Source organism: Macaca fascicularis, chromosome 12 (genome assembly GCF_037993035.2).
Source record: "Macaca fascicularis isolate 582-1 chromosome 12, T2T-MFA8v1.1".
In the NCBI taxonomy this organism is placed as follows: domain Eukaryota; kingdom Metazoa; phylum Chordata; class Mammalia; order Primates; family Cercopithecidae; genus Macaca; species Macaca fascicularis.
In genome coordinates this window covers 129,754,923-129,773,105 of record NC_088386.1, presented here as the reverse complement: position 1 = coordinate 129,773,105, position 18,183 = coordinate 129,754,923, and the positions used below count along the sequence as shown (strand labels likewise).

Genomic DNA, 18,183 nt, shown 5'->3' with positions numbered 1-18,183 from the left:
GCAGCTCCAGAAAAGCCTCACCAAGCCAAAGAAAGGTGGGGCTGGTGGCTCCTAGGAGGCCACCTGGGACCTGAGCCCCTGCCAGCTTGAACATGGCTGCATGTGCATTTATAAAAAGCCCCTTGGGGCCAGATGCAGTCCCACCCGCCCCCTCAGCCAGCACCTTTGTGCCCTCAGCAGCCCTGCCTAGGACCCAGCCCTCCATGGGATCGGAGGTGGGACCCTGGCTTGAGCAGGCAAGACTGGGCACATGTCCTCACCTCCCAGGCCCAGTCCACCAGCTCCTGCCTTGTGACCATCCTGCTGGCCGCAGCTTCTGGAGACGGTAGGGCAGGAAGACAAAATGCTTCCGCCTCGGTAACCCTTTCCTCACTCTCGGTCACCCTTGCTGGGTGCACCCTGGTTCCTTCCCTGAAGCCCTCCCACCCCACTGGACAGTTGTCGATAAAACGTGGAAGAACAGTGTGGGCTGAAGACAGAGGGTGGTGAGGACTGGCAAGGTAAAGGAGCCTCTGAGCAGTGACACTTTGTGCCCAGGGTGGCCAGGGATGGTGTGGCAGAGGGATGTGGCAGAGCCCGGAAGCTGGGGTGGTGAGTACAAAGCCCAGGTCTAGGGAGCGTGCATCTCAATACTCCTCACTGCCTGTAAGGCCCACCTGGGCCACCCAGGCCACCTGCTCCACCCCACCTGGAAACTGCTGCCCTCAGTGAAGAGATTGAGGGAACTTGTCCTGTGACCCCACGGCTGGGGTCCAAGGCATCTGCTAAAAATGGCCATTGTGTTTCTGTCATGTGGGGCCAGCTGCATCCCAAGGCTTACTAGGTGGGGGCAGAACCTCCCCAAATCAGCCACCTCCTGACCCCACCCCCCAAGTCTGTAGGAAGAGACTAGGGAGAGAAGAGGGCAGTCAAGGTCGTGGGCCATGCAGGGAGTGAGGAGCCTGAGGTCCCTAGCCAGCCAGGGTCAGCCTGAGAGGCAGCAGCTCAATGAGAAGACTCATTTACTAACAAATCTGGCTCTCCCTCTCCCTCCTCCCGCCCCAGAGCAACAGAGGAGCTGGGCCGTGGAGAGGGAGAAGCCAGGCCCGCTCCCATCCCAACATGGACCTGCCCCACAGGGAGCAGGGAGTGGGCAGGACAACAGGGAGTGGACAGGACCACTTTGGGGTATTTTGAGTCCTAATACTCAAAAGTGACCTGCCAGTTACAGAATCTGCTAGAAGAAAGGGTTTGGGCAGAGGAGGGCTATAGGTGGCCACCACGCCACGTCCCCCCACACCGGGCTGAGACTGCTTAGTGAGCTGGCTTTGCAGGTCATCTCGGATGGCCTCTCTCCTCAGCCTGTGTGAGGGATGGAGGGCAGAAGGGAGCAGGCTGTGGCCTCTGGGATCTCAGAGAAAACCGACTAAGGACGAGAAAATCCTGCAGCTCACCAAGCCAGCAGACCCAAGAACCTGTTTCCTTGGGGGACAGCGGGCCCCAGACCGGGACGTAAAGCCCAGGGTGTGTCTTACTTGGGCTGCATTGAAGCAGGGGTCCTGGGAGTGCAGCATGAGGGGGATCCAGGCCTTCTTCACCTCCCCTTTGAAGAAATGCTTCTTGGACATCCCGACCACCCTTGCCAGCTTCCCAAAGAGGATGAAGGCTTTCAGACGCAGCAGCTCGCTCTCCTGCAACCGGGATGGACACGGGCTGATACGCAGGCAGCAGGAAACCCAGCGAAACCCCAGCCATTCTCCAAGGAACACCCAATGCCTTGGCCCTTGCAGAGCCTTCTGGATCATTCCGTCAGGGTGGAGTCTCTCCTTCAGCAGGGATCTCGGAGCCCTCAAGGGGCTGGGCATTGCTCTGGTCTTTGGGCCCGCCTTTTCCCTGGTTGAGGGCTTGTGCGGGATCTGAGTGCACAGCCTTGCCTAGCAGAGGCCCAGGATGACGCAGGTGCCCTGGGGATATTTGTAGGTGCAAGGAATAAAAGGGGGACACCCTTACCTCCTAGCAGGGCTGCAGGGGCCCAGGAGCCCTCACTTGACAGCACTGACTCTGGAAGTTGGAAGACCTTTTATTTTACAAGATCCCGTGATCAGCCAGTCACTACATTGGCACCCAGCAGGAGCCTCGGCTCTTTCTGCTGTAGGGCCCATCTGTTCCTTAGGGTCTGAGAAGTGCCCACTCCTTCACTGAACAAGCTCATGGAGGCTCTCATTGGACTCACGTTGTCGAAGAAGATTCTGCACTGCTCAGACATGGCGTCGAAAGAGGACCCCACATCCCCTTCTCGGAGCTCAGCCAGGATCTTGGTCAAGGCCTCCATGCCCTCGGCAGTCACACTGGTGCTCACCGGCTCCCTCAGGGCACCCAGGCACTTCTCCAGCAAGACCTTCCGGTACTGCTTCACCTGGAGGGGCATGGGCAGCCCTCAGCCTGCATCCTCCCTCCCAGGCTGACCGGGGCACCCGGCCTGTACCCTCAGCTCCCGGGACCTGGGCGCAGGGCTGGGCACAGTCCCGGGACCTGGGCGCAGGGCTGGGCACAGTACCTTCTTGGGGGCACCCAGGGCCATGTTGCCGAGGGCACGCAGGGACAGCACCCGCAGGGCCTCATCCTCCTCCTGGTCGGCACCCTTCTCCAGCAGCAACACTGCTGGCTTCAGCAGCTTCTCCTGGTACAGAACTGGGTCGCTCATGAACTGGAAGGGAGGACATTTGGCAGTTATCCCCAAGGCAGGCTCATTTCTCAGCAGCAAGTGGGACGTGGGAGGAGAGGTAATGCAGGTTGGTGGCTCTGTGAACAGGAGGGGAGGGGCTCTGACAGACTCTGTTTCCTCTCTATAAAAAGGGGGTGATGCTAGTACCTGCCTCAGCGTCTGTGTGGGGATTTAATAAGGAAATATGGGGGGGAGGGAGGGATGGAGGGATGAGGGAGGGATGGAGGGATAAGGGAGGGATGGAGGGATGAGGGAGGGATGAGGGAGGGATGGAGGGATGGAGGGATGAGGGAGGGATGGAGGGAGGGAGGGAGGGATGGAGGGATGGATGGATGGATGGATGGAATTTCGTCATTTATTTTTTTCAGGTAACAACAGCCACTGCCAAATGCAAGAGCCACGCCCACCCTCATCTGAACAGAAATGCACAAAAAACATGAATTTCACTTTCAGGAGAATTACTATTGGCCTAGTACCCCAAGTGCCAAAACCTCACTGGTATGCGTGTGTGTGCATGCATGTGTGTACGTGTCTGCATGTGTGCATGCAAGTACCTGAGTATGTTTGAAAGAGGCCTGAAAAGAAAACTAAACAGCAAATTGTTGAGTCCAGGGACAGGAGAAGTGAGCGTCTATTGACTGTTCCCACATCCAGTTCCTTAAGCCCCCATTAGGCGCAGTTGCTCTAAGCTTCCAAATGTTTTGTCTCCCACTCAGTCCACCTCCATTCTGTCCCAGACACCAACATCAGCAATCACAGAAGCTTCCTACAGCACTTCAGTTCATTTAAACATATACTGAGCACCTATTCAGGGCCGGGTAGAGCAGTGAATACAACTATCACAACCTATTTTAAATGCTCTTCTGGGAAAATTCCCAGAATAGCCCTAGACTATTATTAGCAAGCATTAAAAAAAAAAAAAAATCATTTATAATCCATCCCTATCAAATTTGAAGAATTTAAATAGCTTGCTTCTTAAAAGCTGAACCTAATTTTTTTTCTTTTTTTCTAATTTTTATTTTCAGTTCTGGGGTACATGTGCAGGAAGTGCAAGTTTGTTACATAGGTAGACGTGTGTCATAGTGGTTTGCTGCACCTATCGACCCATCCCCGAGGTATTAAGCCCAGCATGCATTAGCTATTTTTCCTAATACTCTCTCTTCCCCCACCCTACCCCCAACAGGCCTCAGTGTGTGTTGGTCCCCTCCCTGTGTCCATGTGATCTCATTGTTCAGCTCCCACTTATAAGTTAGAACATGTGATGTTTGGTTTTCTGTTCCTGCATAAGTTTGCTGAGGATAATGGCTTCCAGCTTCATCCATGTCCCTACAAAGGACATGATCTCATTCCTTTTTATGGCTGCATAGTATTCCATGCTGTATATGTACCACATTTTCTTTATCCAGTGTATCATTGATGGGCATTTGGGTTGATTCCATGTCTTTGCTATTGTAAATAGTGCTGCAATGAACATACGCATACATGTATCTTTGTAATAGAATGGTTTATATTCCTTTGGGTATATGCCCAGTAATGGGATTGCTGGGTCAAACAGTATTTCTGGTTCCAGATCTTTGAGGAATTGCCACACCATCTTCCGCAATGGTTGAACTAATTTACATTCCCACCAACAGAGTAAAAGCATTCCTATTTCTCTGCAACCTTGCCAACATCTGTTGTTTCTTGACTTTTTAATAAATGGTCATTCTGACTGGCATGATATGGTATCTCATTGTGGTTTGGATTTGCATTTACCTAATGATCAGTGATATTTAGCTTTTTTTCATAAGTTTATTGGCTGCATGAATGTCTTCTTTGAGAAGGGTCTGTTCATGTCCTTTGCCCATTTTTTAATAGGATTGTTTTTCTTGTAAATTTGTTTGAGTTCCTTATAGATTCTGGATATTAGACCTTTTTTGAATGGATAAATTGCAAAGATTTTCTCCCACTCTGTAGGTTGCCTGTTCACTCTACTGATAGTCTTTTTTGCTGTGCAGAAGCTCGTTAATTAGATCCCAATTGTCAATTTTTGCTTTTGTTGCAATTGCTTTTGGTGATTTCATCATGAAATGTTTGTCCATGCCCATGTCCTGAATAGTATTGCCTAGATTTTCTTCTAGGGTTTTTATAGTTTTGAGTTTTACATTTAAGTCTTTAATCCATCTTGAGTATAATAATGTGTGAGAAAGGGGTCCAGTTTCAATTTTCTGCAAATGGATAGCCAGTTCTCCCAGCACTATTTATTAAATAGGGAACCCTTTCCCCACTGCTTGTTTTTGTCAGGTTTGTCCAAGATCAGATGGCTGTAGAGGTGCAATCTTATTTCTGAGTTCTCTATTCTGTTCCACTGGTCTGTGTGTCTGTTTTTGTACCAGTACCATGCTGTTTTGATTACTGTAGCCTTATAGTATAGTTTGAAGTCCAGTAGGATGATGCCTCCAGCTTTGTTCTTTTTTCTTAGGATTGTCTTGGCTATACAGGCTGAATTCTACAAAAAATACAAAGAGGTGGTTGGGCGCTGTGGCTCATGCCTGTAATCCCAGCAGTTTGGGAGGCAGAGGCGGGTGAATCACAAAGTCAAGAGATTGAGACCATCCTGGCCAACATGGTGAAATCCCATCTCTACTAAAAATACAAAAATTAGCTGGGCGTGGTGGCACACGCCTGTAGTCCCAGCTACTCGAAAGGCTGAGGCAGGGGTATCACTTGAACCTGGTAGGTGGGAGGTTGCAGTGAGCCAAGATCCCACATTACACTCCAGCCTGGTGACAGAGCCAGACTCTGTCTCAAAAAAAAAAAAAAAAAAAAAAAAAAAAAAAACCAAGAAAAAAAAAGAAATACAAAAAGGAGCTTGTACCATTTCTTCTGAAACTATTCCAAACCATTGAAAAGGAAGAACTCCTCCCTAACTCATTCTATGAGGCCAACATCATCCTGATACTAAAACCAGACAGAGATACAACAAAACAAGAAAACTTCAGGCCAATATCCCTTATGAACATCGATGCAAAAATTCTCAATAAAACAGTGGTAAACTGAATCCAGCAGCATACCAAAAAGCTCATCCACCACGATCAAGTCGGCTTCATTCCTGGAATGCAAGGCTGGTTCAACATATGCAAATCAATAAACATAATTCATCACATAAACAGATCTAAAGATAAAACCACATGATTATCTCAATAGATGCAGAAAAGGCCTTCAATAAAATTCAGCATCCCTTCATGTTAAAAACTCCCAACAAACTAGGTATTGAAGTACCTCAAAATAATAAGAGCCATTTATGACAAACCCACAGCCAATATCATACTGAATGGGCAAAAGCTGGAAGCATTCCCCTTGAAAACCGGCACAAGACAAGGATGCCCTCTCTTACCACTCCTATTCAACATAGTATTGGAAGTTCTGGCCAGGGCAATCAGGCAAGAGAAAGAAATAAAGGGTATTCAAATAGGGAGGGAGGAAGTAAAAATGTCTTTGTTTGCAGATGACATGATCTTATATCTAGAAAACCCCATTGTCTCAGCCCAGAAACTTCTTAAGCTGATAAACAACTTCAACAAAGCCTCAGGATACAAAATCAATCTGCAGAAGTCACAAGCATTCCTATACACTAACAACAGGCAAGCGCAGACAGCCAACTCATGAATGAACTCCCATTCACAATTGCTACAAAGAGAATAAAATACCTAGGAATACAGTTAACAAGGGAAGTGAGGGGCCTCTTCAAGGAGAACTACAAATCTCTGCTCAAAGAAACCAGAGAGGCCACAAACAAATGGAAAAATATTCCATGCTCATGGATAGGAAGAATCGGTATCATGAAAATGACCATACTGCCCAAAGTAATGTATAGATTCAATGCTATTCCCATTAAACTACCATTGACATTCTTCACAGAATTAGAAAAAAAATTATTTTAAAATGCATATGGAACCAAAAAAGCTGAACCTAATTTTTAAACAGCCCTAATTAACTAGCATTTAATGAGCTCTTACCTCCCAAGCAAGCAATGTGTACACGGTCTATCTCATTTAGCTCTCACCAAAGCCCTGAAAAGAAGGCACTGCTTTCCCCCATTTGGCAGATGGAGAGCTTGAAGCTCAGAGATGCTAAGTAACTTCATCTTCGGTTGATCAGCAACTGAGCAGAGACTCTTAACCAGGCCCTTGGATGCCAGCACCTGGGCTTGGCCCTGTGTGGCTTCTAGCCACTGAAAATTCTAAACTCAGACACATCAAAGGCCAGGTCCTGGGTGACACAACGAGGGAGCTCCTTCCCATCCTCATTTTGAAGATTTTCAGAGGCCTGAACACAGGGAGGGGCCTGAAGAACCTATAAAAGTTTGGTGAATGCCTCCCAGACTGGTCTTGTACTTCCAGGAGATTTTGTACAGCCCACTACCAAAACTCATTTTCCCATTTTTAAGTGTTGGGGAAAATAAACGTAGAAAAGAAAATTTTATGGCACATGAAATTACCATGAAGTTTAAATTCCAGTGTCCATCAATAAGGTTTGGTTGACACCATCATGCCCACTGGTCGACGTATTGGCTGTGGCTGTTTTCCTGCTACAGCCAAGTTGGCCACAAAGCCAAAAATTTACTATGCAGTCCTTTACAGAAAAGGCTGGCTGGCCTCTGGCCTGGGCTGTGGTTGGTTCCTGGGGTGCCCTGGGCATCACTGCCCTCAGGATGCTCCAACACTGGCTCTGAGATAGGGTCGCTGGGCCCTACCTTCCCGCCTTGCAAAGCCCCTCGGCCTCTCTGAGCCCTCCTGCAGGAAGCCTGCCCCAGCGAGAACCCAGGTGCCCTCCCTGGGTTCCCTGAGTTGTTGTACTTGCCTGGTCACACATCAGTTAGCTACAATGCTGTAGGGCTCAGCCTGTCTTTCCAGCAGGGCCTGCCCTGCACTACTCATGTGATGAATGAATGAAGGAGCAGATGAGAGAATCAGCACTCAGGAGGGGTGCTCGCCTGTCCCCCACACTCCCATGCCTTGGAGACGAGCCATCCCCAGAAGAATCCAGGGACCCCATCCCCTCCGCTTGCACCCCACCCGCACCCGGTGCCTCACTTCCACGCAGACCGCCGTGCTGCTGATGCGGCAGCTCAGGACTTCTGAATCCATGCCCCTGAGCACCAGCTCGGCCAGCCTCTGCCTGTGGCCCTCCACGTGCTGCATGCACAGTCTGCAGAGGAGAGACGGTGCCAGGTCGTGGAGGTGGCCCCACCCCTGCCTGACGTTTGCCAAGAGCTAGCCGGGGCCACACCAGTGCTTGGACCCTGCTGGCAGGATAACCCTGGATAGAGGTCCTAACATCTCTGGACTTCTCCCTCCTTTTCCTGGGGCTTGGTTGAGGTTGTCAGTGAATCAATGTCTATCTCCTTTTTACAAAGGGGACTAGAGTGAGGGCAGCTCCGGAGTGACTAGGACCCCGGAAGTAACTCCGATCCCTGGCCTGCTCCAGACCCTGTGTGGCCCGGGGGGCAAGCCCCTCCTCTCTCTGCCCTCATATCTGCTCTGAGCAGGAAGGGTTTGAATAAAAGGTTCTCATTATCTTGCACACCACTACCATCCTAGAGTCCCAGGTCGGCGTGGCAATTCCCCTAGAAAGAAGGCATTCAGCCATGACCGGACCATGTCCTCACAAGAAGCCCTTCCATCCAGCAAGGAGGTGCCTCTGCCGGTCCCCCTGCCACCCTGTGGGAGCCAGAGCCCACCTGGCCAACAGGCTCACACCCTCCAGGAACGTCCCGCCGTCCTGCAGGAGGTCCCACACCGCCTGCTCATCCAGGGCACGTGCCAGGTGCTGGCTCTTGACTCTCTTGAACAAGAGCTGCATGGACTTGATAGCGACCCTGGAGGGAGGTGGGAGCTTGTGATGCACTGCCCTGGGGAGCGCATGGCTGGGGAGGCTGCTGCAGTCTGAAGTGGGGACCCAGGGCCTGCTGGGCCCAGCCCAAGGGGCTGAGGGAAAGGTCCAGGGAGGGAGTGGGTCTGCGAGCTCTGAAAAGCACACTGTGCTTGACACACACGAGAACGGCATCTTGAGTAAGATCAGCTCCCACCAGGAAGAGACAGAGGGCCCCTCAGTGGAGTCCACTGGCAACTAAGGGGCAGCCCGTGGCTACACCCAGCCCAGGCCTGCTGCCTTGCACCCACCACCCTTGAGAGCACCTTTGCAGGTTCATCTCCTCAGGCAGAGGAGCGGTGTGGACCAGCTTCCACATCTTCAGGACCGGCACGGCAGTTTCTGGTCGGTGGCTGCTGCCAAGCTGCAGCAGGAGGGTGTAGGTGAGGTCAGGGAGGAAGTCCGGGAGCTTGTCATTCTCATCCAGCTTCTGAATGAGAAGGTGGATGGCGCACAGGGTCTGCAGAGAGAAGTCCAGGGCATCGGGCTACTACCCAGAGACCCCCGAGGAGCCTTGGGGCCTGTGCCTGCAACTCACCATCAGGGGGTCCACCGCAGCCAGGCGCCAGATGTCAGCTTTGGAGGTGGCACTGACTCTGGGGCTGAGCCGTGACTGCAGCCGGCCCATCAGGCTGTGGAGCATGGTCCGGGCGAAGGGCACGTTCTCCGACACTGCCAGCCACACCTCTGCCAGGTGGCTAACCAAAGTTAGGGCACAAGGACTGTGAGTTTCCTGGCATGTGCCCTGGCAGGTAAGAATCCCTTTCAACCCCTTGGCAGCCCCCTAAGTAGGGGCTGGACTCTGGGAACTGAATCTCAGGGAGGTGGAGGGAGCCACCAAAATTTGCGTGCTTAGAACCCAGGCCCCTGACGGTACACTCAGCCCCCTTTCTCTGCATGGGCTCACGGTACCTTTGGGAAAGCCATGGCCCCCGCAGAAGCCCAGCTCCACTGCTAGGTGGCCACAGAGACCCCCACGTGCTTGATGACTGTACAGACATGTCCAACAATACCTCCTAGTGCCCAGTTTGCATCAGGTTTGGTTGTCGGTAGCTTTCTGATATTGTGTCACCTAACCCTCCCAACACATCTTTGAGGAAGGTATTTTTATCTCCATATTCCACAGAAGAGGGAAGTGAGGCTTGCAGCAGTCAGGCCACCTGCCAAACTGCAGCTAGAACAGGGCCTTCCTGGTTTCCAAGTCCAAGCCCATGGCCCTGCTGAGAAGGGAAGGCCCCCAGGATAGGTAGAGAGGCACAGAGAGCGGGGCATCTGGGAGGTTCTAAAAGGCTAATGCGAGTCTAACAAGTCTAAATAGAATTTAACAAGGTTAAGTTGAACAAAGAGATGTGTAAACTGAGTATTGGAACCGACGAAACCAAATGCACAAGAGCAGGTGAGTTTGGGTCTGAGGGGAGATGGGCCTGGGGGCAGGAATAAATGGAGAGGGGGCAGAGTGCACTCATCAGCACCCACTGCAAAGAAGCCATGGGGTGCAAGGAAACAAGAAGGGGCACCTTAGTCTTACAATTGGCAACAAACTACCACCAACAATGACACAATCCTGGAAAACAACCCCAGGCTCTGGAATGCAGCCCAGCTGACACCCTCATCACAGGCTTGCGAGACCCTGAACAGAAAGCCCAGCTAACCCATGCCTTGACTCCTGAGCCATGGAAATTGTGAACTAACACATGGGTGTTGTTTGAAGCTTCTAAGTGGGTGGTAATTTGTTATGCAGCAATAGCAAACCAATACAGATTTTGGCAAACTAAGTGAAAGCCAGTGTGACGTGGCCACCAAGCATGCCAGCCTGACCCAGGGCTGCACTGCACATCCCCCTTGCCCCCACCCAGCACTGCCCCATGAGCCACTGAGCCTCATTAAATCATGAAACCGGCATCACCCTCCCAGCTGGACCCACGGCAGGGCGGCCCTTATGAGAAGCAGCTCCACGGTGGAGCCATGCCTGCATTTCGGGCAGGTCCATGCCTGCATTTCGGGCAGGTCAGCCCTTGTGGCTCTGCAGCCAGGGCCTGTTTCTAAAACCCTTTTCTCTGTTCCAGGCCTCTTACTTAGCCTGACATCTTCTCATCTCCCTGCACCAGCACAGGCTCCACTGCTCTGGGGATGACTGCCTAGCTCTTTCTGGCTCCTCTCAGGTGAATTCTGGTACCACCCCAAACAGACTCCCCATATGTGGGGAGACCATGCCCAGCTGCCTGTGCCGTCATGCTGTAGCACACACAGGAGCTTTGTGCTGTTTGCAGAGAAACACCAATAAAGACGGGGTCGCTCTGCATCACTCATGGCCACCTCCGGGGCTGGAGGTTGGGCCATTCTCCCCTTGGAGACTGGGACAAGTTGCTTCCCCTCTTAGGACACATTTTGAAAGAAATCGGGACAGCCTGGAATCTCTCCAGGGCTTGCTCAGGCCGTGGAGCCACATCCTGCAGCTGATCTGCCGGAGCTCTGTTTGCAGGGAAGGAAAGAGCTGCTCTGGGAGAGAATGAACTCCACAGACACTGCCCCAGGCATTGGGGAGCTACGGGTCCAGATTCCAGCTCCATGTGGTGATATTCTACAAGCCTGGGCTCTGTCAGTGGCTCATCGGAGGCTGGCACCTCCTGCAGGAGGTACAGGTAGAGGGCTTCGACCTCCTTCAGGGCGGGGCAAGGTACTGCCTGAGGCTCCAGGCTTCTGGGATACATCAGGGTGGCAAGTTGGGCATGGTCCAACTGGCATAGGAGGCCGGGGCCGCCGCCTCTAGGACACCCACCTCTCCATGGGCAGGGGCTGCCTCAGGAGCGATGTGAGGATGGTCTCCTGGTGATGGTGCGCCAGCAGCAGGATACCTTCAATGAGAAGGCGCCGCACCTCCGGGTGGTCCACCACCGGCAGGTGCACCAGGATGGCGCTCAGGATCTCGGCCACCTAGGTAGGGGTGGGGCATCACCAGGGGGCAGCCCAGGCCCCCATGGCCTCCTGCACTAACCCCATGACATGCCTCTGCTCCACAGACTCTGGCCCATTTGGACAATGGGCAGGTTAAACACCCAGCACCTTCTCTAGTGCATCCTCTGGTCTCTGCCTCAAACTCATTTTCACAGGCTTTCAGTGCAGGAGGTGGTGTGCTCTGGGGAGCAGAGCCTGGACCTCCAGGTCAGCGTGCACTTAACTAACGAGGCTACCTTCAACACGCTTCTTTCTGGTTCTAGAACTCTGTTTCCTCCTCTTTAGCAGCCAGGGGTTGGGGGAGGCACTCTCAGTGAGTGCTAGTGAGGCCCTCATCCTTCCCTCTCATCTGGGCACACCAGGCAGCCCCAGCCCCACTCTCTGCTGGCCCTGCCGCGGCTCTGCCACCTTGTCCTCCAGCTCCTTGGCCCGCATCTGGAGGAAGGAGCCTATCCAGGTGACAGAGGCCTTGTCGTGCTGCAGGTCCATGGCCCCAGTGTTCTCGCAGAGCTTCTGGATGAGCGAGACCACCTCATCGCAGTTAAACTCCGTGCAGACCATCTAGGAGCAGAGCGGGTGACTCCCCTGTCCTCCCCTGCCACTCCATGACTGCTGACACTCCCTCCTCTGTCCCACCCCATGGCCCCACTCCAGGCTCCCATCCTCTCTCAGACCATGGCCATGGCCTCCTCTCCTGGGCTGAGCCAGAAGGGGCCTGGTCCCCTGAAGTCCCCAGCCCCTGTTTGGGTGGCTCTCCAGGCACTTCATCACTGTGCCATGAGCCTGCCCATGTGCCCACACCACGTGCAGGGCCCATCCAGATCATTCCCATGGCCCTTTCCGCACCCAGTGTGGCACATCACAGAGACAGGGAGAAGACAGCAAGGCAGATTAAGCACCTACTGTGTGCCCGAGACACAGTAGGGACCTGACATACTGCAGGCCCTTTCAACACAGAGGGCAGGAGTTGGGCCAAAAGCCATGGAGGCCGAGACCCCAGAGAACTTGGGCTGTGCGGCCAGCCCGGGAAGGCCCCCCTCCCTGAGAGATGGCCAAGGGCCACAAGACCAGCCTGGCAGCCCAGGCAGGCTCCCCGGCTGTCACCTTGGCGATTCTGGAGGATGCACAGAAGATCTTCTCCACGTCTGTGCTCTGGATGTCCCCCTTACATTTCTCAAGCTCCTTCTCCTTGGAAGAGCCCCATAAGGAGCAGGTCTGGCTTGCTGTTGGGAATACAACTTCAGAAATGACCAGCAGGGACAAAGGGCCTGGCCACCTCCACTTCGTGGCTACCTCCTGCCCTGGCTTTGCAGGCCTGAGCCACCCTCCAGCATATGAACATCCCAGGAGTTCTGACCTTTGCTCTCACTGGTCCTTCCCTGTGGCGGCCTCTGCCCGCACCACCGCTCCACCCTGCTCAGAGGCCTGCTCTCCCTTGAACTCAGCTCGGGCCAGCTCTGTCACATGCTTGGCATCTGGGAGCTGACTTTCTCCCAGCCAGGCCCTCAGTGCCCAGCACTTGCCCTCCGGGGTCAATCCGGGCTAATGAACCTCTCCTTCTGGAAGCTTCCACAGCCTGTTGGTGAACTCTCCCCTCACTGCTCCCTCTGATGGTCACCTTTGTTTGTTTCCATGCCTGCCTGCACAGAGGCCACGCTTCCCTCCAGGGCTGGCCACAGTGCACACTCCTGGAGTCAGCCCTCTCTCCCTCCCAGAGGGGCTGGTCCTCATGTCCTGCCCTCTCATACCGTGAAGATCTAGCAGGCTGGACAGGACATTCATTGAGGCCATCCGGGTTCCTTGATGGGCATCACAGGTACACGGGGCGATGAGTCCGACCATTGTGCCAAACTGCCCCATCTTTAGGGGGATCTGAGGGACAGGACACCACGGGGCTCACACCTCTGTGCTCTCATGCACACCTGTTGCTGCCCAGGGGCAGCGTGAAGGGCGACTTGAGAGGGCAAACCCTGCTCTGAAAACATCCATTTGGGGAAGGGGAGGGTGCCACTGCCTGTACCCTGCCCAAGCACCAGCCTCCCCTGCCCACAGGTGGGTCCCTGGAGGCTGAGTAGCCTGGAACTGTGCACCCCGGCTCAGGACTCCCTCCGACTCAGCTCTGCTCAGTTCACAGCTCTGAACTTGGGCCCAGTTGTTCCTGTAACAAACCCTGGGGATCAAATCAGAGCTTCCTGCTCACTGACTGAGCGGCCTAGGCAGGGTACTCTTCCTCTCGGTCTCATGTTTCCTGTCTGCACAGTGGAGATGATGGTGGCACCTCCTCTTGCAGGGAATGTCATGAGAGCCCAGATGAAGCCATCCACACAGCCTCTGGCATCACATGTTGCTGAGTGTTGGTCTTGGCCCCTGCCTCATTTTGCTGAGCCTTCATCCCCACCTCCATCCAGGTGCCCAGGACCAGGGTCGTGCCCAGCCCACTTCTCTCCCCGCACCTCCCAAGACCAGATACCTATCCCTGCACCCCAGACCCTGACTCCATGGTCTTCCTGCCACAGCCATCCTGAGGACAAGACAGTCAAACAGCATGGAGCCAAAAAATGTAGAAAATTAAGTCTCATCAGGCTGCGTCAGATGGTTAATCAGTAAACACTACATCGTTCTAGACGTTATAAGGGTTGCGGTACTTGTCAAGCTTTGCAAAATTTATGATTTAGCAGCACTTGATTTTCTCAAAGTAAATATTCACTTTCCTAACCAATGTGGGGTTCATAAGTATGTATCTTTTTTCTTAAAAAGGGCTCTCACCACTACAGAAGCCACAGGACCCACAAATCCTGGAGCTCTGCCAACCTCAATCCCACCCTTTCCCTCCCTGACCCAGCCCAGGGTACTAGGTCATCGCAGCCTCTCCCAAGGGACCCTCTGGGGACAGAACTTGATTTCATAAGTGTTCCCTCGTCTTCCAGATAGAGATAGGAATTTTTCTGTGCATTTCGGAGCAGCAGGCTGGGGGTTGGGGATTCCTGGACTCACGCAGACAGCAGTGCTATGGACATAGATCCGCATGAGATAGAGATGGAGGTTCATGGCCTTTTCCCGCTCCCATTCTTTCTCCGACAAGATCCACTTTTCCAGAAGCTATGGGTAGAGCCCAGAACACCAAAGTGGGTGTTAAAATCTTGGGGCCAGCCCTTTCCTGGCCAGCTTTTGCCCGCCTCACCCTCCCACTCAGATTGACTTTCAGTGTTTCCTTGTGGTTCTAGACAGGCCCCATTGTGAAGGGAGATGAGGCTGTAGACAGGCAAAGAGCATCCCCAGCATTCTCACCAGGATGGTGCTTGACTGTTGCATTTGGCCTGGCTCCAAATGTCTGCCTATAATGAAGGGCCAGGAGCACAGCCCACCATGCACTCCTGGCTCCAGAGGCCATTCTGATAGAAAAGTTCATTTTAGAGCAAATCACATTACCATAGATAAACAAGATCATGTCATCACAATAAGGGTCAGTTCGTCAACCAGACATAATCCTAAATGTTTATGCACCTAATAACATAGCTAAATAATACATGAAGCAAAAAATGAAAGAACCGAAAGAGGAAATAAACAAGTGCACACTGTTAGTCAGAAATTTCAGTGCCTCTTTCTCAATAATTGATAGAACAAAAAGACAGAAAATCAAAAAGAAGATAGAAAACCTGAAAAATACTAACCAAGTTGGCCTAAAAGACATTTTGAAACACTACACTTAACAACAGCAGAATATTTTTCAAACACACACGAAATATTTACCAAGATAGATGGTATCTGGGCAACAAAATAAATCTCAGTCAATTTAAAAGGATTTAAAATATGGGATTTAAGTATGTCATCAGACAACAATGCAGTTAAATTAGGAATTCAAACCAGAAAGATTCTGGGAAACCCCCAAATATTTGAAAATTTCTAAATAACTTGCAGGTCAAAGAAGAAATCATAAGGGAAGTTTAAAATGTTTTGAACTGAAATAAAATTAAAACACAATGTATCAAAACCTGTGAAATGCAGCAAAAAAAAAAAAAAAAAAAAGCAAAATCTAGGGACTTACACTATCTGATCCAGATTTTAAGGCTTGTTATGATATAGTAGTCAAGACAGTGTGGTGTTGGTGTACCATAGACAAACACACTGATAAAGCCAAATAAACGTCCAGAAATAGACCCACATATACAGAGCCCTTGATTTTCAACAAAGGCGCATAGGTAATTCAAAGGAAAAAGGGCAGTCCTTTCAACAAAGTGTGCTAAAAGAGTTGGCTATCCATGGGCAAAAAATTAAAATAAACTTTGACCTGTACCTCAGACCATACAAAAATTAACTCAAAATATATCATAGACCTAATCATAAAACCTGAAAATACAAAACTTCTGGAAGAAAACATAGGAGAAAATCTTTGGAAGATTTCTTAGATTTGACACCAAAAGCATGATCCATAAAAGAAAAAAAAAGAAATTAGACTTCGTCGAAACTAAAAACTTCTGCTCACTAAAAGATATTGGGAAATTGGCTGGGCGCGGTGGCTTACGCCTGTAATCCCAGCACTTTGGGAGACCAAGGTGGGCGGATCACGAGGTCAAGAGTTTGAAACCATCCTGGCTAACACAGTGAAACCCCGTCTCTACTAAAAAATACAAAAAAATTAGCCAGGCTTGGTGGCGGGTGCCTATAGTCCCAGCTACTCAGGAGGCTGAGGCAGGAGAATGGTGTGAACCCGGGAGGTGGAACTTGCAGTGAGCCGAGATCACGCCATTGCGCTCCAGCCTGGGCAACAGAGCGAGTCTCCATCTCAAAACAAACAAAAAAAAAGATAATGGGAAATCAATAAAAAGGCCACAGGCTAGGAGAAAATATTTGCAAATCATGTATCTGTTGGGTTGTATCCAGAATATGTAAAACCTGTAAAAAGTTCCATAAAAAGAAAGCAAACAACCCAATTTTTAAAAACCTATCCAGTACCCTTCAAAAGTGCCAAGGTTATGAAAGACAAAGAAGGACTGTGAAGCTGTTCCAGACGAAAGGAGAACAAAGAGACCTGACGGGTAGATGCAGTGCCTCATCTGGACTGGATCCTGGATCAAGGAGAAAACAGCTCTAAAGGACATTATTGGGGCAACTCGTGAAATTTGAATATGGGCCATTAGTTTTAATACGTGTATTGTGTCAGCATTAAATGTCTTGAATTTGATCATGGCACTGTTGTTATATAAGAGAGTACTGTTACTTTGGATGTCTGCAGCTATCCATGGTTCAAAAGATGTATGTGTATGTGGAAGGAGACAGAAGAAAACTGAGAAAGAAAATGTGACAAAGTATTAAGAACTCTGAATCTGCATGAAGTGCATCTTTGCACTACCCTTGCAAATTTTTAGCAAATCTGGAATTTTATAAAAATGAAATCACTAAAACAATGTTTCATGCACTCCCTTGTTCCCCACAGTCTGGCCCTCAGGCCAGCTGCTGGGGAGGAGTGGCTATCCCTGGCTCTGGCCTGCCGCCAGGCAACTCACCTGCACCATCTCCTGCAGCCCCCTGGGGTCCAGCTGCCTCTGCAGGAGGCTCTCCATCAGCCGCTCCAGGGAGCTCAGGGCATTTGCATACAGGGTCTACAGCCAAGAGGGAGAGAGAGATAGGCAGCAATGAGGGGCACCCACAACCCCCCTCCCTGCAGGGAGTCCATGCCAGGGAGGCGTCTGGCAGTCATCCACTAACTTCTGCTCAGTCTGAGCTCTTGACACTCATTTTCTCAAGTACAAGACAACCATTTAAGAGGAATTCACTTTACAAAGCAGGATACTGGACTCCTGGGGCCCAGTTCTGATTCTTCATCCAGGGCCAGTCCCTTGAGGCAGGGATACCTGTCCACAAAAGATTCCTTCTCCTTTTCCACAGTGTTTTCAGGGAAACAGCCATCCTATCAGGGACTATATTTCCCAGGACTCCTTGCATGGGTGGAGCCATGTGACTGTGTTCCAGCCAACAGAAGGAGGGCAAAATGGCTCTCAAGCCTTCCCTAGACTTTCTCTTCCTTCTCTCTAGGCTGGGTATCAATACCCATTGATTGGGACCTTGGGATTCATGCACTGAGGATAGGCAGGAGGTCTCCGCCAGCCTGGGTTCCTGAATAATTGCACAAAGCAGCTCTATTTCCAATCCCATTGACAATTGGGCTTGACTTGACTTGGGTAATAAATAAACTTTTATGTTGTTAATCCACTAAGATTTCAGGGTTTATCTGTTTCAACAGCTAGCATTACCTTACATATGCTGATAGAGCTCGCTACACTCTGCTGCCTCTAAACACTCGAGGCTGGTTCAGGAAGGTGGACTCTCAGCATGGCCCATGTTAATGTTAACTTCCAGGTCCTGACCCAGCAAAGAGGCATCCCAGAGGGACCTACCTTAATGGACTCATTGTCCTCTCCTGGGAGTTGGAGAGAAATTACAGAATGTATGCTGATATCCATTAGCTCACTGTTTTCTTCTGTGGAGTAGAAAGGCTTCAGCTTGCTGGGGAAAGAAGCAGTGACAAGAGAGGAACAGTCACTGGGGAGTTGAGCTTCTGCTGCCCCACTGCCCAATCTGGACACAGAAACATGTCCTAGAAGAGGAAGAGC

The 18,183-nt window shown here is 51.2% G+C and overlaps 1 protein-coding gene across 1 annotated transcript in view; it reads right to left on the bottom strand.

Moving 5' to 3' along the window:
- The window catches only part of MROH2A (maestro heat like repeat family member 2A), a 39,467-nt gene that overhangs the window by 2,067 nt on the left and 19,217 nt on the right, over positions 1 to 18,183 (bottom strand). Inside the window, exons 18-31 of the mRNA XM_005574678.5 lie at positions 17,968 to 18,076; positions 17,077 to 17,172; positions 14,567 to 14,671; positions 13,321 to 13,444; positions 12,677 to 12,795; positions 11,981 to 12,133; positions 11,397 to 11,551; positions 9,156 to 9,315; positions 8,884 to 9,077; positions 8,427 to 8,564; positions 7,780 to 7,894; positions 2,537 to 2,686; positions 2,213 to 2,395; positions 1,515 to 1,670 (exon numbers count right to left, since the gene is read on the bottom strand). Coding sequence (XP_005574735.4) covers positions 1,515 to 1,670; positions 2,213 to 2,395; positions 2,537 to 2,686; positions 7,780 to 7,894; positions 8,427 to 8,564; positions 8,884 to 9,077; positions 9,156 to 9,315; positions 11,397 to 11,551; positions 11,981 to 12,133; positions 12,677 to 12,795; positions 13,321 to 13,444; positions 14,567 to 14,671; positions 17,077 to 17,172; positions 17,968 to 18,076 — 1,957 coding nt within the window. The remainder of the gene's footprint in view (positions 1 to 1,514; positions 1,671 to 2,212; positions 2,396 to 2,536; positions 2,687 to 7,779; positions 7,895 to 8,426; positions 8,565 to 8,883; positions 9,078 to 9,155; positions 9,316 to 11,396; positions 11,552 to 11,980; positions 12,134 to 12,676; positions 12,796 to 13,320; positions 13,445 to 14,566; positions 14,672 to 17,076; positions 17,173 to 17,967; positions 18,077 to 18,183) is intronic.